Source organism: Saccopteryx bilineata, chromosome 3 (assembly GCF_036850765.1).
Source record: "Saccopteryx bilineata isolate mSacBil1 chromosome 3, mSacBil1_pri_phased_curated, whole genome shotgun sequence".
Taxonomy (NCBI): domain Eukaryota; kingdom Metazoa; phylum Chordata; class Mammalia; order Chiroptera; family Emballonuridae; genus Saccopteryx; species Saccopteryx bilineata.
Window position 1 is genome coordinate 191,471,045 of NC_089492.1, and position 21,849 is coordinate 191,492,893.

General features: G+C 44.3%; 1 protein-coding gene across 1 annotated transcript in view; it reads left to right on the forward strand.

Moving 5' to 3' along the window:
* Positions 1-6,356: 6,356 nt before the first annotated feature.
* Positions 6,357-21,849, forward strand: part of BMP6 (bone morphogenetic protein 6) — a 265,129-nt gene continuing 249,636 nt past the window's right edge. Inside the window, 2 exon segments of the mRNA XM_066268456.1 lie at positions 6,357-7,293; positions 7,295-7,815. Of these exon segments, the coding sequence (XP_066124553.1) occupies positions 7,184-7,293; positions 7,295-7,815 (631 nt within the window). The 5' untranslated portion in view covers positions 6,357-7,183.

Below are 21,849 nucleotides of genomic sequence, written 5' to 3' on the forward strand. Positions count from 1 at the left end.
TTCAGATTCCATTAGCTTTTCTCTATGTCCCCTTTTCTACTCTAATATTCCATCCAGGATACCACAATTAAAGGAGTCCAATTAAAATTAATTTAATTTCTGATGGCCAAACTTCATATCTTGGAAGAAATGTAGCCATTACATTATTATATAGGGACCCTTGTTGCAAGGCTATTAGGCAACTTGTCTTGAAGCTGTTCTTGGGCAGCAAGCACTCTGTTAATTTTGAGTGGCTTTTGTAGTATGGGTACTGGTGGAGATTATGGGTTAGCTAAAGCCCCTCAGGCTACTCCTTGTCAGTGTATTAACCTACAGTTAATAGGGCATGAATATTCTCTTTCTCAGTCACAACAAATTCACACTACTAGCCTGGCTTTATGCAGAGGGAGAAACTGTGCTTTGCTGACCCTAGATTGGGGGAAGTTGTTGGCATGACTTGTGCAGTTAGTGCAGTCTCTTGGGATTGGGGTCTGCCTTCAGAATGTCCAGAATCCAACTACTTTTTTCTTTCCACTGCTTCCATCTGAAGTCTTAATGAGCCATCATCATCTCCTGCCTGAACATTAACAAGAATTTCTTTGCTGGGCTCCTTGATTCTGACCTGGCAATATAGTCTGTTCTCAACACAGTGGCCTGAGAGATTCTGTTAAAAATTTGTCAGTTTATAGCTCTGTGCTCAAAACCATCCAATGATCCTCCCAGCTCACAGTTTTTGTTGTGGTACTCATCCACTTAATTGTTTTTTAATCAATTTTTATTGCATTATAACATACATGCAGAAAATTGTACGAAGCATATGTGTATCACTCAATGAATTATTAAAATTGACCAGTCCTGTATAAACACTACTCAGATAATAAAATAGACCAAACCTTGGGAAACCTCCCTTGGTTATATTTAATCCTGACTTTTACTTTACTCTTCTATAAAGCTTACCTTTAACCTGACTTCTGAATTAGTCTGGTTTTGAATTTTACATAAATGGGTTACATTTTGTGTTCTTTTGTATTTTGCATCTTTTCCACATTATTTTTGTGTGTTTTATCCAGATTGTTCTGCCAACTTATGCTTTTTAAATGCTGATGTCTTTCCAAGAATACCTAGGACCCTATCCACCTTGGCCCGCAATTTCTACCCTGTTTGGTATTCTAATATAATTTCCTGCTATTGGTTCTCTGCTGTGGTCTCACTGGCTTCCTTGTTCTTCTTCCAACTCGCCAGGAGTGGCCCTGTCTCAGAGCCTTTGCACTGACTGTTTCTACTGTCTAGGAAGCTCTTCCCCCAGAGAGTCTCCTGGCTGCTCTCATTAGTCTGCCAGGTCTGCACACACGTGCTGCCTTCCTTGGGAAGCCTTTCCTGACAACCAAACATTCCCTACCCCCTCTTCCTTGTTGGATTTCTCCACAGCATTTATCACCACGTGATACATGTATGAGCTTTCTGTTGTTGCAAAACAAAATAACACACATTTAGTGTCTTACAAAACACAGAGTTATCATCTCACAGTGCTGTGGGTTGGAAGTCCAGGAGGCTTGGACTCTAGGTCTCCCAGCCTGAAATCAAAGTGTCAGCTGTCCGGGAGCCTCTTATCTAGAGTCTCTAAGTGAGAATCTGCTTCCATATGCATTCAGGCTGTTGACAATTCAGAATTAAGACTGAGGTCACTGGTTTCTTTCTGGCTGTCAGCTTCTAGAGAAGCCACCTGGCTGGTGGCTCCTTTACCTTCAAAACCAGCAAGGGTAGGTCATGTCTCTTGCAGGCTGCTACATCTCATCTGCCTTCCTCTTCTGCATATAAATCCACTTGTGATTACACAGGGCCCACTCAGATAATCCCAGATAATCTTCCCATTTTAAGGTTGCCTGTTTAGCAAACTTAATTCTAAACTTGCTGTGCAATGTAACATATTCACAGGTGTGTAACACCAGGGTCAAACATTGTGCCTATCACAATGTTTTCTTAGTTATTTTGTTTATTGTCAATATCTCTCTTCTTGAATCTCTAAGGGCGAGGATCTGTGACTTTGATATTCCAAAACCTAGAATACTGCCTGGCACGTAGTAGGTATTCAAATATTTGCTGAATAAATGCATGCATATAGAGTACCTAGTATCCACATCTGCCTTCCCTTTGAGAAACATTTCACACGTTCTCTTCCTCTTTAAAAAATGGCCTTGACTTTCAGTTTAACCTGAATTTATCCAGTCAGTGTGGTTTCCCCTGCCTCCCCAACCCCCTGTTGGTTATAGTTTTTCTAGTTAAGAATTGACAGCATAATAATGTCATGTTTTCGTGGAACCTTCTGGTAGACACACAAGAGAGACATCAGGACATGGGGTACAAACAGGGCTCCAGAATAGAGTGAAGTTCAGAGGCCAGCACAGGTGATGAAGCCTCAGGCACTGCCCAGTACAGCTAAGTGCCCAATGATTGATTGAAACAAGGCTCTTCATGGATAGTAGAGCTAGACATGAAAACATGCTAAGCATTGTTTTGCTCAGTAAAAAAAGAATTCAAAGTTAGTCTGCACATGTCAATTATCCAATGAAAATGTAAAAAAACTGATCATCTGGATGTTTCTAAAGACTTCATTTTAATAGTGTATAGATAGACTAAATCCTAGGATGATAAAGATCTGAACTTGTGTGAAGAGTCTGAAGCACACACAAGTAGCAGATTTGCTATTTGGGTTATAGTGTGGAAAAAAAACCTCTGGAAACAGGTTTATGTATTAGTTTTATGCTTTGCCACCAGATGTCCTTCATGAGTAGGAAAATATGATGGCCCAAATGATATTTTGAAGTGTGAATGCCCCGCATTTTTGAACAGTTGACAGTGAAAGGAAAGTGTGAGTGAATGTCAGTGTTGCCACAGGCTTTGGATGAGACACATAATTTGAAAGCAGCCTTTACAGGTGTAGCTTTCAGAAGCAATATTTATTTAACTCTTAAATTTTCATTTTTATACTCTACAAACATTTACTTAACATATTTCCTTTTCACTCCACTCCAAATTAGTATTTTAAAAATTTGAGCAAATTACATTTAGAAATTAATACTAAGAAATACTCAACCCCTCATGTTAATATTAAGGGCAAAAATATAATCATTTTAAGTGAAGTTTCCCAAAGATTCAAGGTGACCAGACCTCAGGCTTTTCAACACAAGATCACCCCAGCTGTAACATTTATATGTTAAAGTAATTCTAAAAGCAGCCACTTATATCTTCAGAAAAGTTAGCTAAAAGTGTCCAAGGTATGTTTTAGTACAAAATAAAAGACTGCAATTGCAGTTTACTGCTAATAACATAATTCAAAGAGGAGTATAGACTATTTAACATATTAAATTAATAAACAGCATCTTTTAAAAACAAATTATTTGGTCATGTGTGTTATATAACAGAAGTCCTTATGATATAAAAGGAACAAGGATAACTACTGCTATATAGGATTTGTTGTATGAATCACCCTGTGCACTAACAAACGCTTGGGTTCTCACCCTATGCCCACTATCACCAAAGGCATGGGCTAAATCTGTGCTTTATAGTGAGGGCTCTTCACTCCTTCGTTAGGGGGTGGGAGTGAGACAGGCAACCTATTTCCAGAAAATTGATGGCCATCTGCATGACATGTCAGCCAAATAACCAGATGTTTGATATGGATTGGCTCCCACATCTGGCTTCTTGACGGAATCATTCTGATGTGTTGGAGACAGGTACAGAGAACTCAATGAAGCTTGTCCAGCAGAGGAAGGAGAGGCAATATTTTGGTGGCCGGCAGAGGGCAAAGTTACCTCTGGTTTTTCTCCAGTCGGTTCACACATTCCAGCAGATTCCAAAAGCCAGACCTGTCCTTCTCCCTTCAGCCACTCCTCCTGAATCATGTCTGGACTTTGTCCACTCCCTGTCCTAAGACTTCTAGGGGCTGCTGGGGTGTGTAATGGAGATGGGTCACAGAAGTAGGGAGTGGGTGAGGTGGTGGTTCCTTAACCATCTGGATTTTCAATTGGCTTGGCCAAACAATGGACCCAATTATGAGGTTATTACAATTTTAGAACCACATCTCTTTATCCCCTTTGCCCTTATTGGAACTATGGGTGCTTCTGAGTGTTTCTGACTATCATGTGCACATGCTGGGAGGGGTGGGGACATGAGAAGAGTGTACCCTCTTTTGTGGTCCTCAGTTGAATGCCACTGTCCTTACGATTATTATCATAACTCCATATATTTTTTTTCTGGCTCTTCACAGAGTTGTGTGCTCTTATGTTCATCATCACCAACCCCCTCTTCTAGCACTATACAAGAACTGAAAGACCATTTTGGTGGGGATGAGGAGTCCATGGTCTGAAGCAGGGTTGCTGCTCAGATGTTTAATTGATAATAAATCACTAAGTGCCACTTTAGACCCATGTCATACAGGTCTATCTGCCTCTTATCAAGTATCTAAGAAAATGGAAAGACACACTCTTTCTCTCTCTTTTGTGTGTGTGTTTCTCTGCTCCATCAAATGTGCATTTACTAGAGGTGCATTTGATGGGTCACAATCTGTTTTTGTGTTTTAAATGTCATATCTCTACCTAGGTGCCCTTTTCTATGCTCAGGGTTTTTAAAGTTTTTCTAGTGCTTTCTTCACTGCCCTTGTAGGCTGAAACTGCTTTTACTCCGCTTGTGTCTCACTAGAAGTCTTGAAAAGAATATGTGACTAAGTTTGAGAAAAGAGGACCTTTCAGGAAGCCTACATATACTTACTCAGATTTTAGATCTTCTGATCAGAAATCTTGGTTGCTGTGATTTTACGTACTACAATACTTTTATGTTCATTACAAGTCCCACACAGAGAAAGAGGTGATGTAGGCACTTGAATTCTAAGGGTTCTGGCATCCTAGATCAAGTAGTGATGTATTCTCTTTTCAGATGAAAAGAATCCCTGTGAATAGTTAAAGACTGGCCTTCAGTGTAATTTTCTTGCCCAAGATCCATGGCTATGGGAGATCTGTAGAATTAAAGACTGTCCTAAATGACCATTGTGTCTGAGCCAAGACAGAAAGAGAAAGGGTGATGCAACAAATGACGGGATGGTGGGAGGTAAAGACCCTTACCCATACAAAACAGATTCTTTGAAATAAGATTAAAATGCTTATAACTTTGGATTGGCGGATACCCCATGATCTCATTAAGTTCATGAACCCCAAATTCTGGTTCTCAAATACCTTAGACTATTGAACTAAGGTTGCCAAATTCAGCAAACTGCAGTTTTTATTTTCTAACCCACACACTTTTAACCAGGTAAAAGATCCTAATGTATTAAGCAAATTTGCCCAGGATCCATAGATTGAGAGCATTCTTGGATAGTATAAGGGCAAATAAATGCACATCCTGAAAGGCAGATGGTGGTGTTGTTTGATAGAGGGGGCAGTGTCTTTGACTAAGAATTGTACCTATTGTGAAAGTGGAACATGTATTCCCCATGCTTGATCTTGTCTAAAGCTCACAGCAATCTGAGTTTCAGGGCCCTGTGTCTACTGTCCTGAGTGCCAAGTCCCTACCCTTATTGGAATTAGCTTTACCACCTTACTTCAAGTTTTATTTACCTTGCTTGCATCTGTTGTCTTTCAATACATTAAAATGCAATGTTAGCAAAAGAACTGGAGAAACTGAAACATTGTCAAAAAGGTAGGAAGTGGCTTTTTCTATTATCTTTTGGGTGCTAGTTTAAGAAGCCAATCCAAAGCCAAAATGAAGAAATAAGTAAAAATATTTGGTTCCCAAACTCTCCTGACGCAGGGTCTATGGCCAGTTCGGTCAGTTCATGAGCAGCTGGGTGTGTGTGTGTGTGTGCGTGTGTGTGTGTGTGTGCGTGTGTGTGTGTGTGTGTGTGTCCCAATTTGCAGCAGCTGCCTTTGAAAGCCACGTGTCTGCTAAACGCCTATGTTATATTAATAAGAGAAACCGCGAAAGCAACGGGGAAACTATCACTGCTTTTCTTCCTCAATCCAGGCAGCATTGACTTAACAGCTGACTTTGCTTTCATTTAGTTAAGTCATTAAATGGGGAGCTTTATGTGATCGTAAAAGAGAAGGGTTCACATTGAGGTATTGTTGATCAGATTATTCTTACTAGTGATGACTTCCTTGTCTTTGCAACTTCGCAGTTGCTTGAGCGCCTCCAAGAATTCTCTGCACTTGAAATAGACTCGCCGCCCAGGCGACGCCTCGCGGGAGAGAGACGGTGAAAGAAGGGGGCGGGCCTATTTAAATACAGAAGAGACGGGCCTCTCTATTGGTAGCCCGTCTGTCCGTTACCAGGAAGGGCGGGGAGTCCCGGGGGGCAGGAGTGCTGTACCTGAGCGAGGAGCGCACCAGAAAACCCGCGTTGGCTGCTGCGGGGAGCGCAGCACCGAGAGGCCGGAGACTGCGAATTCCGCTGCCGACGCCAGGTCCACTGCTGCGCGTCCTGGTCCCCTTCCCTCCCGTGCTTTCTGTGAGCGGGGTTTGCAGGCCAGCCGGGAGAGCACTGAACGGAAAGGAAGAACCTTGCCCCCTCTGCTTGGGGAGAGAGCAGCGCGCGGAGATTTTCAGGGAAAGCGACGGTGCCCGAGGGCGGAGGGGCGAGGAATTTCTGAGCGAGAAGGGAGTTAAACCTCGCAGAACAGATTGGTATCGCTGGACTCCTTGTTGCGACAGCCTGGGCCCTCCGCCGGGTTAAACTTCACAGCGGCTGTGCAAACCAGGGACAGGCGTGCGAGGGGATGCTGCCTGGCAACTCCCCCAGCTGGTGAGCTGTACTGGTCGCTCGCCACCCGGGGTCCCACTCAGCGGCCCGGGAGTGCTCAGGAGGGCACGTGAGCCGGCAGCGAGGCCCAAGAGCGACCGCCCCGTGACTTGCCTAGGGACAAGGGCGCGGGCTGCAGTTCAGCCCGGACTCAGACTCACCTGGTCTGAATCTTGCGCTTCTAGAGACCTGCGCGAGAGTGTGGTTCTCCCGGTGATCGCCCCTTTCTCCTCCCCTGCATCCTGGGCAATTGGGGGCGCTCCAGTGGACCATGAGAGATAAGGACTGAGGGGAAGCGAGACCGCTGAGAGGTGGCGGGGGCTGTTCACGCCAAGGGCCACAGCGGCTGTGCTCCGGCCTCGCTCCACTGCCCCACGCCTCGCGAGGCCCACGGGGCCAGCCCGGCCGGGCAGGGATGCCGGGGCTGGGGCGGAGGGCGCAGTGGCTGTGTTGGTGGTGGGGGCTGCTGTGCAGCTGCTGCGGGCCCCCGCCCCTGCAGCCGCCCCTGCCCGCTGCCGCCGCCGCCGGCGGGGGGGGCGCTGCTGGGGAATGGCGGGAGCCCGGGCCACGCGGAGCAGCCGCTGCCGTCCTCCTCCTCCGGCTTCCTCTACCGCCGGCTCAAGACTCACGAAAAGCGGGAGATGCAGAAGGAGATCCTCTCGGTGCTGGGGCTCCCTCACAGGCCCCGACCGTTGCACGGCCTCCAGCAGTCGCAGACCCCTGCGCTCCCGCAGCAGCAGCCTCGAGAGAAGCCCCCTCCCGGGCAGCTCAAGTCCGCACCCCTCTTCATGCTAGATCTGTACAACGCCCTGTCCAACGACGACAACGAAGACTGGCCGTCGGACGAGGACAAGCGGCAGTCCGGATCCCGGAGAGGGACCAGCGCGTCCCAGCCCCGACAGCCGGCCCCCGGAGCTGCGCACCCCCTCAACCGCAAGAACCTTCTGACACCGGGACCTGGCGGCGGTGGCACGTCTCCACTGACCAGCGCGCAGGACAGCGCCTTCCTCAACGACGCGGACATGGTCATGAGCTTTGTGAACTTGGGTAAGGATCTGGAGTTGTGTACGACGCGAACAACCCGCTTTCCAGCTTCCCGGGCTTGGGGCGGTGCGGGGTGAAAGGGTGGAGGAGCCTTTGGAGCGCCAGAGGGTGCTGGCTGGGCTGTGACACGAGGGCTGGCGGGCTGCTCTCCCGCCACCTGCGCGGCGGTGAGTGGCACATGCAGTCCCACAGCGTCCAGCTGGGCTTCACTCTGCCGCCGCAGGAGGCGGCGCACTGGCGGAGGTGCCGCGCTCCCGAGCCGGATCGCGCTTTTCCCGAGAGTTCCGGGCTCCGACCAAGGTAACCAACCACTCTGTGGCAGAAAAGTCCGGCCCGAGGGTAGCCAGCTGGGAAGGAGAAGGATCTTCGACCCTCTTCCCTCCTGTCTTCTTTTGCGCTCTTAACGCGCCGTGCCAGTTTTCCCACTGGCACTTTTAGGGAATACGACAGCAGCTGGAAACTTTGGAAACGTGACGTGATTGTGTTAAGGGGTATCCACGGAATTGGGGGAGGTGGGTGGCAGAGGAAGTGCCTAAAAGGTCCGCGGCAGGCAGTCCCGGCCGGGTAGGGCTGGCGTGGGTTGGAGGGAGGATCCCGAGCCCACCTGGGGTAACCAATCCAGTAACCTTTCTCATATGCCTTTGGCCAGTGCTCCCAAAGCCCGAACTTCTGGTCAACTCTGCCCAAGCTTTACGGGCTGAGAAAGGGTGCGGGTTAGGGGCCTGGGTTGGGCGCTGAACAGGCCTGAACCGGTTGCCAGGCAACAAAATGGAAATTCAAGGGCTGCTACCTCGGGCTTCGCCACAACTGTTCTGTGGCAAACTCCGCCGCAGTTACAGAGCTACCCCCCACCTCCACCCCCGATTTTTCTCATCTGTAAATGAGAACTGTGTAAGAGAGGCTTCCCTCTCCTCCCCCCATTGTCAGTACCTCGAATTTGTGCTTCTCTTCATTCATAAACTGACTCAGTTTAGCGAACACAAAGGGACGGTCGGTAGGGACGCGTTCACCACCGGGAGGAATGGGGATGCAGCGGCACTAGGGGGCGAGTCTTTGCGAACTTCCTGTCTCTTGGGACGCGGGGCTCTACCCAGGCCCCAAAGTGGGTTAGCAGACACTTGCCAGTAGCACGCATTCCCCAAGACACATCAAAGACCTTCGTCCGTCATTAAAGGACATTATTTACTTGAATGACTACTATGTTAAATAGCGAGTGCTTTACAAGCGTATCTGTGGGATGATTCTTAACTCCGCTGAGTCTGGGGGAAAGAAAGGAGGACTGGGTGTGTGTGTGTGTGTGTGTGTGTGTGTGTGTGTGTGTGTGTAGCAGGACGATTGGCATCCAAGTAGTGCAGAAATCCTCTTGGGAAATTCATGAATCAGAATACAGGGAGTAGAGGCCTGCCAATCTTGCTACATGCAGTGCCAGGGGTTCTGACTGGATACGATTTTTTTCACAATTTATTGGAACCGAATCCAAGTTTGGGCTACTTCCAGGAAGCATTCTAAGGAAATTGTCTTGCCAGTCAAAGTTTGGGGAGGGGAGTGAAGAGGACAAGCGCTATTCTGTATTCTAACATCTGTGTGTCTTCTGGCTTAGTAAATTCCACCTCTTACCCTCTCCCTCACCACCCTTTTCCCCCAAGTGTCCCTGACAGCTGTGGGGGAAATGCTTTATTGCTCTTGGGGGTAGTCCCAACCTGGATAAAGTGGAATCGAGAATCATGTCCTATCTGGGGAACAGTGCCTGGGCTTGGGCCATGACTGTCAACCTTGGCTGCCCATTAGCGTCACCTGAGGACACTGAGAGGATTAAGGGATGCCGCAGGCTCCTCCTTGGAGCAGTTAAGTCAGATTCTTTGAAGGTGGTTTCTGGTATCTCCTCCCTCTCCCTCTCCCTCTCCCTCTCCCTCTCCCTCTCCCTCTCCCTCTCCCTCTCCCTCTCCCTCCCCGTCTCCCTCCCCCTCCCCCTCCCCCTCCCCCCCTCCCCCTCCCCCCCTCCCCCTCCCCCCCTCCCCCCTCCCCCCCTTCCCCCTCCCCCCTCCCCCTCCCAATAGTGTTTAGGCTTTTCTAATCTGTTACCATGGTCAACAAGCACTGGCATAAGAGATTCTGATGTCTGAAGAAAACCAATAAATTATCCCAGTAAATGATTGAGAGCAGTTCTTTCTTATATTAGTGACTCCCAAATGTTGTTATACATTAGAATCAGCTGGAGGTGTAAAAAAAGAAAAATCCAGTTGAATGTCATCAGTTAAATCTGAATGTGTGCAGTGGAAGTCAGTATTGATATTTTTAAAGATCCCCATGTAATTCTAATGTTTGGGAATCACTGCCTTAGATGGCATTTGAAATTGTGAGAGTTGGCCTGAGGCAAGTTTGTAAAATAAAATACAGTGAAGTTTACTGTGTTTAATGACCTCCAAATTCTCCTCCCCTCTTGCTTTTCTGACTTTTCCTGGTCTACATTGCTTCTGGTCATATTGTTTGAAGGTGGTTACCAACAAACAATGGTGATGGTTTAACATAGTATCTTTCTGGGATACTTGCATTTTGCATAAAGGATTATTAAATATCCCTCCAAAAACTTCACTGAAAATTTAAAAATTCTGAGAGAATTCAATAATACCAGTGTAAATTATTTCATCCTATCCTTCCCCCCTCCCCCCCAGGCTGATATGGAATGGAAAGAGATTTCTGGGTAGGGAACTCTGCCCCAAGCTCCTCCCATCAAGTCACTGGGCTTTCTGACTACACATTTTAACTACTCATCCAGACCTGTACTCCATCTGAGTACTTAGAGGAGAAAACCTTTTCCAGATAAGTGGAATTCAAGTCACAAAACCCTGCCACCTGCCAGTCAAGCCAATTCTATTTAATGTTAATCTATTTAGCAATAAAAAAGGGACATTTCATAATGAGAGGCTAAAATGCCTCTGAGCAGGACAGGTATTTGAAGAAAGTAATTGCTTAGCAATGTGGATTCTGTAAATTAGGATGTTGGGAAAATTCCTAATCTGTGTCAATGGCATGTTAGCTGCTTCATTACATGACTCATTTCTCAAAGAACCTATGGAAAGATCCATATCACAATTCCAAGTTTTAAAGTACTCTCAACACCCACTGAGTTAGATAAATTATAAACTGAAAGTGTAAGGGAAAGTGTTACATAGTTGTAAACAGCATTTTCCCATGGGGCTCAGGAATAATTGGCTCATAAAATACATTTAAAAAACCTGATCCTTGTCCACTAGAATGGCTATCAGGAAGTATGAATCAACAGGATAAATTTCTCTTGCATATCCCAAATGCTGGCCATTGGACCAGCATACTGTTGTTTATGCTGACTGGTTTAAACTCCCTCCTGGTGAATAGGTGGGAGGGGGTGGTGTAACCTTTTAACTGCTAACTGGCTGGTCTGCAGACTGCCCTAGGAAGCTGATGTATTCATGAACCGGCATTCAATCAGGGCCACAGATGCCATTTTCTACTTGTTTTTTAATGCTAAAAATGTCTTGGCAGCCTAATAAACAAGCCTGCCAATTTGGTGACCTTGGAGAAGTATCCTGAAATATTCTTCAGGTCTTAGCTTTAAAATTCACCTTCTCAGAGGAGCTTTCTCTAATCACTCTGTAGAAATCAGTGCTGCCTCCCACCCCCACCCATTTCTTCACCATTGAAGCAGCCTGTTTATTTCCTTGGTTGCACTTATCACAGGGAGTGTATTTTTTCTTTTTAAGTTTGCTTACTCATTTATTTGTCACCCCTCTAGGATATCAGCCTCAAAAGGCAACCAGGCTTATCTACCATTGTAACCTAAGTCCCTAACATAATGCCTAGCACAGAAGAGGTGCTTAATAAAAGCCAAATTAATGAAAACATAGACATAACTCTCATTTAAAATTTATATTTCACCAGTCTGATGATAATTTAGAAATGGAATACCTGTAAGTTAGTAAGTGAAGATATTTAGGGTACTGAGGTTTCATGTTATTTGATGTGTATTATAATACTTTATTAATAAACCTATTTTGTATTAGTTACCCAAATGTATATTAATTTGTAGTATGTGTTACATTTGAGACCAGTGCAAAGGTTTCTTAAATCTCTGCATTGCAGACTTCATTTATTTATTTTGAGTTAATAAGGTGTTGTTCTCCAGATGCTAGAATAAAATGAAGTAAAAACTCAAATTATGCTCAGGAAAGGGAATCAGTATGTATTAGTACAAGTAACAAGAAACTTGTACTAAAAATACTGGCACTCTTCTGACAAAATTACTCTTGGGAAACATAAATTAGAAGAAAAATGGGAATACTCCCTCCTTGTATGTGTAACCAGATCCAGTACTGTCTTTTTCTCATAAACATAGGATCAGTGGTACTATTTTTCATTTAAGCTGCCTGTACTTATGAAAGAAGATTTTTGTTAGCAGTGAATAAATCTGTGCCTGCAAGCTACTCACAGCAAAATAGTTTGGAGAGTGTGATTCAAAGAAGCAGTAGATTTTCTCCTAAAGAGATTTAAAATAGTAAATGTGAAATTCAGTGGTATTTCAACAAAAAATTTGTACAAAGTGTTCTTAAACTCAGATCAGAGGGCAAGCAGATATCATTGTTTGGACCTCAGATGGTGTTTCCTCTGGTTGTCCTTCTAAAAATGGGTATAAATCCTTTTTAAATATGCTGAATCATGCTCAGTTCCTCTGTTTAAGAGCTTACCTCAGATTTGCATGGACAGAAGGATCCTTAGTGGTATAGCAAAATGTGTAAGTGAAAACAAGAAACCCCTAAAGTCCAGTACTTTATTCAGAATGTAATAGTTATGTTTTATCACTATATCTTCAGAGTTAGCTACTTTAAATATTGGGTTTCAGATTAATATTTTATTTGAATATGGGGTTGGGGGAGAGAATAGGTGGGTGAATACTGGATATAAAAGGTAGTATAGCAAACTCTTAAAGATAACAGCTCTGTCATCTTTGCCTCCCCTTTTCTGTTTAAAATCTGAGTTAGAAAAGGAAAATGAAGAGGGTAAAATTTCTTGGAAAATTAACCAGCTTTCTGTAACTTTTTCACAAGTCAGCCATCCACTCTCTGCTTCCTATTCTGTATTTAAAAATGAATTAATCCATCTAATGCTTAGTTTTTTCTTAACAAAAAGCCGTTATAGTTTTCTATTAATTTTTCCACTTTGAGTCTTATTCTGCCCCCACCCCTTCCCAGTCCTCTTGTCTAAATTTTAGTTGGATCACCTTTGGTGATTCCAGCAGTAGGGAGGAAAGTAGACAATATTTTAATCAGATAATTATGTTCCTGATTAGGAGTTTCCATAAGTATCTGAGTAGAAGGAGTAGACATTAATATACAAATTCCCTAAGACATGAACAGTTTACAGAGTCCCCATGTGTGTAATTTCTATGACACATTAACTTTTCTGTCCCATCCTCCCCGAGGCCATTGTTCAACCCAGCCACGAGTGGGTCACCCATGGGCCAGTATGTGGGACAGCTGCAGTTTTCTAATTTTGTGTTCCCCACAAAGAGCTGGTGCATTCTGGTGTCCTTTCTCTGTTTTCATCTTGAGAGCAAACTATCTTTCATTCAGATGTGTTTTTCCTCTCATCATCCCCTCACCTCTTCAACACCCTGGCTCTCATCTCTTTCCCAACACTTGCCCTATGGAAATTTGTGAGCCAGAAAACAGCCCCAGTCTCTTCTGGAATATATGAAATTGGTGACAATTGTATCAAAGAGCAGGAAACCATTCCTGTTTCAGAACCAGCTCTGTCAACCTCTGAAGTTTTTGAGAATGCCAGAAATTCTTAGAACCTCAGAGTTATACCTGCTGATCTTCTACCACAGGCATTAGAAATAAATGACATTGTAGGTCAAGGATGTTGTTTGGATTTTTTTTTGTTAGATTTAAGGGGTGCTTTGAAAATATTGCTCTCTAAATTTTTTCCCCACTGTAAATATATAGTATTTCAGCACCTTTATGGATAAAGTTAGACTTGGTAGCTTGCTGGAGTCACAGATAGCTTCCATAACATTGTTTGTCTGAGGAATCATGCCCAGCGACGGACAGCCTATTTTTATGTTGGGCTTTCTCTATCGTTGATAGGAAGTTTGAAATTACAGATAAATTTGCCTTATTCATAGATCATAGCATTTAGAGCTTTAAGCTTCTTGCATATCATCTAATCTCTTATGTTTGCTGTTAAATGTGCTGTATTTCTTCAGAATCATTTCCTCTTCACTGTTACAACTTAAGGCTGAAGGACAACAGTGAGATTTTTTTTTTTTTTGTATTTTTCTGAAGCTGGAAACGGGGAGAGACAATCAGACAGACTCCCGCATGCGCCCGACCGGGATCCACCCGGCACGCCCACCAGGGGCGACGCTCTGCCCACCAGGGGGCGATGCTCTGCCCCTCCGGGGCGTCGCTCTGCCACGACCAGAGCCACTCTAGAGCCTGGGGCAGAGGCCAAGGAGCCATCCCCAGCGCCCGGGCCATCTTTGCTCCAATGGAGCCTTGGCTGCGGGAGAGGAAGAGAGAGACAGAGAGGAAGGAGGGGGTGGGGGTGGAGAAGCAAATGGGCGCTTCTCCTATGTGCCCTGGCCTGGAATCGAACCCGGGTCCCCCACACGCCAGGCCGACGCTCTACCGCTGAGCCAACCTGCCAGGGCCAACAGTGAGATTTTAATGCATTAGGGGAATTAGGGCTATAGGGCTGTTGGTCAGGCATGAGTGGATAATTGACAAGAAATCACAAAAGTATGCAAGAGCACAGGCTTGGGTAGTTGCTAGGGATGACCAAATCTGGAATTTTGTGTTTTCTGTTAGTGGGTAACGTTCTATTCTAGAACTCTGCTTTTAGAAAAGGAAAAGCTATGCATATCTATAAATATCCCCTTGTTTAATATGTGGAAGGACTATTGACCCCAAAGAATTGTTTTCTGCCCTGAAAGTGAGTTGAAAACCACGTTGCTTTGAGTGGCATTGTTCCTGTGATGTCAGCAGGCACCAATTCTCTTCCTGCCCTTCCCATGTCTATTATTAAAGAGATTAGGTCCATACTAGAGACAATATCTAGATTACATCAGGACACTCCTTGATAGGTCCCCACGGTCTTGTTATCTTTAACCCAGTCCCAGATGGCCTCGTGGAAGACTCCCCTTCAAACATTTTTGCAGAATGAGGTTTTGGTTCTGAGTGGGAGAGCTTTCCTGACTTACAGATTCATGGGCATACGCCCTTGATTACTGATCCTGCTGGATAGATTGGGTTTGTCCGAGGCCTGAAACATCCTTGCCCCACAGTGCTGATTTTATGTGCAGATTGTTTTCTCATCATGGGAAAGCGCTGAGCGGGGGAGGAGTGCAGCGGCTTCACAGCCGGCAGAAAACAGAGTCCCTGCAGCGGAGCCCTGTGGGCCCTCTCCACACTGAACTTTAATATCCACTGTGAGCCTTATTATGAATCTTCTGCCACTTACCCTTTTCACCTTTTCCAGAATGTGACTTCCAGCCTTAAACATCTGTGTTTGTTGATTATTGTTCCTGTGTTTACAGTCTTGTTGGTTTCCTGTACATGATCATGGGATGGGCAAAAATTTCTGAGTTTTGTATCAGCAGAGCATGAATTAACCATATCACTGATGTGGACTGTTTTATGTGCCAATTAGGCTGGGAGATGTTTCTAATTGTCCTGGCTTAATATCTGAGACCAGTTTATTTTTCTCTCCCTTCTTTTAAATCTATGAACTACATTTAAATATCTAAAAACAGAGCTGTGTAAACTATAAAATTAAGCATTAAGAGTTTTACTTGACTATTTTTTTCTATATTTTATTTTATTATTAAAAAAATATTTTCCCCACTGTTTTGAGAGAGAAGGGCGAAGGGGACAGGGCATAGGGGGATGATAGATAGATAGGTAGATAGATAGATAGATAGATAGATAGATAGACAGACAAGCATCAACTTGTTGCTCCATTAGGTTGTGCACTCATTGATTGCTTTTCCTAGGTGCCCTGACCTGGGTGGAACCTGCAACCTCTGTGGGGAGAATGCTGGGATGACACTCTATCCAGTTAGCCACTTGGCCAGGGTCTTCCAGGTTTTATTTGAGCACCCATATCAGAATAAATTAACAGAGAAGCTATGCAATTTTTGAAAAAATTATTAGAACAGTTTTATGTATACAGCAAAGTTGAGTGAAAGGTACAGCCATTTTCCCATATACTGCCTGCCCTGAAAGGAAGAGCCTCCCTCCCTAGTAACGTCTCCAACCTGACTGGTACATTTGTTTCAGTTGATGAATCTACATGAATACACCATTATCATCCAAAGTCCATAGTTTATGTTACAGTTTGCTGTTGGTGTGGGACATCCTATGGGTTTGGGCAAATGTATAATGACATGTACCCATCATTATAGTATACGGGGTAGTTTCACTGCCCTAGAATCCTCTGTGGGGAAGCTGTGCCTTTAACAAGAAAAACAAATCAATAAACATCTGAAAATTCAAAACATGCAGATTTTAGTGGAATAGAAATAAAACGCCTTTGTTGGATAATATTCTGTTTCTCGTATTTTACCGCATTGGTTGTAAGCAAGTAATTTTGATTAAACATGTGAGCCTTGTTTTGTGCTTCCAAATCCATTAGAAATATCTCTCTCTCTCTCTCTCTCTCTCTCTCTCTGTCATCTAGGAGTTTAAGAATCTTTTTTCATCCACATACTTTCAGTGAGGTGTCTGTCACCATAGTGCCTAGACAATCCTTCAGGCAGAGATAGGAGCAATTAAATTTCTCCCTGGCTTGTGCCCTGTTTGACCCATGCTCCACACGATTTGGGGGAGTAAAAGAAAGAAGCTTTAAGAGTGAATAAGAATTATAGGCCCTGCTGGTTGGCTCGGTGGTAGAGCATCGGCCTGGTGTGTGGAAGTCCCGGGTTTGATTTCTGCCCAGGGCACACAGGAGAGGCGCCCATCTGCTTCTCCACCCCTCACCCTCTCCTTCCTCTCTGTCTCTCACTTCCGCTCCCGCAGCCGAGGCTCCATTGGAGCAAAAGATGGCCCGGGCGCTGGGGATAGCTCCTTGGCCTCTGCCCCAGGCGCTAGAGTGGCTCTGGTCGCGACAGAGCAACGCCCCGGATCGGTAGAGCATCGCCCCCTGGTGGGCGTGCCGGGTGGATTCCGGTCGGGCGCATGCGGGAGTCTGTCTGACTGCCTCCCCATTTCCAGCTTAAGAAAAATACAAAAAAAAAAAAAAAAGAATTATAGGAATTCTGTGTTTGTAAATGATTGAAATTTGGGGGGTTGGTAGGGGAAGGATTAAATAGTTTATTTTCATTTATGAAAATATATGGCTTTTGGATTGAGAAATTCACAAAAATATCATTTATTGGCCCTAAAGATGGGATGGGGGGACTTTAAAAGGTTTTGCAGGAGAGTGTTTAGATCAGATTAAAACTAAATTAATAGAGACTCTATAAATCCAGAGGTCTTTATAAGTGATAAGTAGATTAGGCTCATTTGCTTTGAGCTGTTTTCTATGAGAAAGAACTACACAGAATAATGGTAAAACGATGAGAAAATGCTGTAATATATACAAACAACATGGTAACTCCAAAGAGTGCTCTTGAACAAAGAGCAGTGCATTTGAGATATTTTGGGGACTTGTGAGCATTTCTTTACAAAGATTGCACAGGTGAGACATTTCATGAATTCTCCCCATCAACTACCCATTTTATTGGGGTATTTTCTCATTGAATTCCAGTTGAATTACTTGCCTCTTATCTCCACCTCCCACCTTTGCAAAGATGAGTCCTCAGGAAGACAGAAGAGCTTGGGGCTATGGCAGTTCCTGTGGGCTAGAGAAATTTAGCTTTGTTTCATAACATCTTACTTAGTATGCACTGTGGTTTAACTGCCTGTCAGGATAGATATTTACCTGAGCCAAAAGTGAAACAGAAAGTAATGACGAGGAGGAGGTAGGTGCCTTCAGCTGAAGGTATTTGGATAGGTGTGTTTCTTCTAGTGGGCCATAGAAGAGGCCTGTGCATTTTTATGGGGTCTATCTAGGGCAAATCCCTTAACACCAGCTTTGGGAACTGGTGTCACAAATCTGGCACTCTGGTTATTTCATCTGTTTAATTGAGGTTGTTTGACCCAATTGTTATATACGCATATGTGTGGTCTTGATAAGATGTGGACACCAAAGAAGCTGCAGGAAAGTAGGGGATCCCACTGGAGGTTAGTTTCCGTCTTTCTCTCTTGCCTTTCCCTTCCTTCTTCTCTTTGTTTCTTCCCATTAATAAATTTGGCAACTCCATGGTATTTTTTCCCTCTTTTATGTTTGCTCTTTTGCCATAGTGTTGGTGCCTTTGGTTGTCCTTAATCTAACAGAGCAGATTGTACTCATTCCATGGAGCCTGGCAGTTTATTCCACCCAAATGACTCATTCATTTCCCACTAGAATGGTGAAGTAGCTGGTTTTCTTCATGGTGTTAAGAGCTTAAAGCCTGTTCAATACAGAGTTCAGGAAAGAGTACTTGATTGAGATTCAGGAAGCTTAAGTCTTTTTATGATATCTTCTTTAAGCCACTTAACCAAATTACCTTGACTGTAAAATATGACAAGTAGTTTTTCATGGATCACTACCTTTCAAATGTACTCTCGGAAAGAAGATCCCAGAAGCACTTTCTATCCTATTCCTCTGTTTGGGATTCACAAGTCTATCAGCATATTAAAGCCATGACAAGCCCAGTGGCAAAGAAGTTTCCTAACTTGTTTTAATAGTTTTTTTAAACTTATTTTTACTTTGTAGTCCCCCCCCCCTTTTTTTCTGAAACACCTTTGTGTAAGACCCAGGCCTCTTTGCCCTCAGATCCACTCCTAACTCTTCCCCAGGGTGGGACCTCAGGAAGCTGTATTTCCAGCTGCTTCTGCTTTCCTGTGACTCCAGCTCCTTCTGGAAGGGCCACCCTGTTCCACCTTCCACTGTGGCCCCAGGCTCTCCTCTTCTTCCTGCTGGTGGAAGGGGCTTCCTGCTGTTGTTAATCTGTGAGTCATGTTAATCCATGACTTGGTTGACTGCTTAGCCCTCCCATAGCTCTGCCACCAGCTTCCTGCATTAAATTTCCTCTGCTTTGAACACTTGCAGGGGTATCTCTTTCCTGGTTGGGACTCAGATTGCTACAGCCTCTTACCTCCCTGGAACACAGTAGAGAAAACCCTGGACCAGATGATGCTCAGGAATCAGGTCTAGGAAGTATTCCCTGTTGTATATATCTCTGGGTGATTATTTTTTAAAACAGCTTTCTTGAGGTATAATTGACATATAATAAGCTGCTTATTTAAAGTGTACAATATGATGAGCTTTGACATTTATGTGTACCCATGAAACCATAACCACAGTCAAGTTAGTGAACATATCCACTGCTATTCTTTCAAACAGTTCCCTAAACCAGAGAATGAAATAATCAGTCCTAACACACAGGAAGTGCAGTGAAAGTTCCCATCTTTCATTGAAGTCATTGCTCCTCATTGCTTTTGTCTTACACACTTTGAACATTCTTAGGAATGCAATTTGCTGAAGATGTTTGTGAAGGGTTTTCTTGGATCAGAGAACTCTAGGCTCAAGCCTGCTCTTTGCAGTTGTGACTGGCCTTTACCCTGTATCCCTCCTCCTATATTTATTTTAGGAAATAATATTGACAGATATTTTTCTAATTTTGGTTTCAAGCATCTGGACATTTTGGGGTTGTTAGTGACCCTATTAGCATTTTTTAATATTCAATTTAAAAGATGTGATCCTTCTGGAAAAATCACAGAGATGATTCCCCGTGTTTCTGTTTTAAATTCTGGTAGGACACAAATCCAAAAATTTATAAAAGTAGACTAATTTGTCCTCAGATTTCCTCCTATGCTTATCCTTCACCAAGTGCTCTGTAATCTTAAATAGAAACTGCATTTTTTTTGCAAGAAAACATAAGTATTGCATATTTTCATGGTCTTTTGCTTTAAAGAATAACTGATGTCGCTTATTCTATACTATCAGCAAGGCAAAAACTGAGACTTTTATAGGTGCAAATTTCTATTAACCATTAGTGGATAGTCAGATGGGGGAGAATCTAGAAAATTTTGGAGACAGTTATTATTGAGAGTAGCATTACTATTCTGCTTACTCTAACACCCAGTCACATAATAGAACAGTTCTGTGAAGTTATTCAGGAAAGCTTCCCTTTCCTTTTCACCCACATAATCCCCTCTCCTTGCTGTCTGACTTCTGTCTCCATCACTCTGCTGCAGTTCTTATATCAGAGGCAATTCATGCCTCTGTCCTGAGTCCTCATCCTTCTCTCCACAGAGCTTTACTCCTTTTCCCCAGGCTGTCCATTCCTTCTAAGGAATTCTCTCCTTAGCTCCTATAATGCTGCTTGCTTACTTTTAGTTCTTTTTCTATCCCATAGACTGCTGCTGTGTCTTGGGACGGTTCCTAAAAAGCAGCAAACAATTCAGGAGTATTGGCATGGCACCAGACCTGCATATGGAGCTGAGGTGGCCCCGGGTTTGGGGTGGAGAGAGCACTACAGCCGCAGGAGTGAGGGGATGATCTGTGGCCACAGGGCAGGCTGACAGGCAGGTGCCAGGCTTTCAGGTGAACTGCTGTGGAGGCTTGGTGGCCTGGTTATGGTAGAGTGGACCATGGTGATGAGGAAGCCAGTAGCTGGTGTGTTCAGGAGGCCAGATGTCAGCGACAGAGAGGTCTCTCAGTTCTGCATATTTCCCTTCTCTTTCACTAACCCAGGACCACTATCCAAGATGTGGTCCTGCCTCAGAATTACTAGAACGGCGAAATGGAAAAAACCTCAAAATGCATGTGAAATCATGGCTCAGCTTTTAATGATTTGATTCCACAGATATAAAATTATCAGTCAAATTGCTATCAAACTGTAAGGTAGTTGCCACCTCTGTACCAACTTCACGGCAGGCCAGTTACAGAGTTTGTAACTGTAGCAATTTTGTAATCCTCGCCACTGATTCACATGTAGTTTTGGACTCATCCCAACTCAGGATCTGGTGTAAGGCTCTCCGTTTTAACAAACTCACTTGGAGATAGAGTGGTGACTAAGGTCTGAGAACCAGGACGTTGCTAGCTCCTCAGGCTCAGCCTTCATCTCTGCCCTCAGTACTACAACCAATCGATCACTGCCATCTTCTCATTCTTTATCTCCATTTTCTTCCTAAGTTTCTTCAATGAGGCTTTATGATCTCGGCCTCGACCTTTATGCTGGTCTCCTCTCCTGCCAGTCTGTGCTTGCATCAACACCAGTTCAATCTTTCTGTAGCACAGATGTGATCTGCTATCCCTCATCCATCACTTTCTGTGGATCTTTATGGACTATTGAATAGCCCAGACACAATCTGACTTCCACTCCCCTTTAATTTCAACTCCCCCTCTCCTCCTTTTATACAAGTCATTTAGCCAGCTGACACTGCTCCATGATCCTCCTTCTTGCCTTTCCTCATGATTTCTTCCATTTACATTGTTCAATGGCCCACTTCCACATTCTCAGTTTCCTCTGCTCTTTAAATCCCATCAGATGCCATCTTTCAAGAAGGGCTTTCTGAAAATTGCTCACCATGTGCCATGACTCTGGAAGAACATGGGGGTGGGGGTGGGGTGGGGCTTGTGACCTTCCCTAGAGCAGAACACCACAAAGAGGCTTTCTAATTGCTGATGTGTGTGTGCAGACAAGACAAGCTCCGTGTGGCTCAGGGGAAGGAGTTGGGAGCCGTGAGTTCCAGTGTTGGCTCTGCCAACCCAGCAGCTGTGTGGATTTGGGCAAATCCTCTTCAACACCAACTTTTCTGCTTCTTTATCATATGATACTTTATTTGTCTTGACATCTCCCCCCTTCCTCCTGCCACCCAGTATCTAGCATGGTGCCTTACTGAGTTCATACTCAGTTCCTCTAAAATAAAATAAAATTGGTGTGTGCTGTCTTCTTTGCTTTTCTCATTGCCA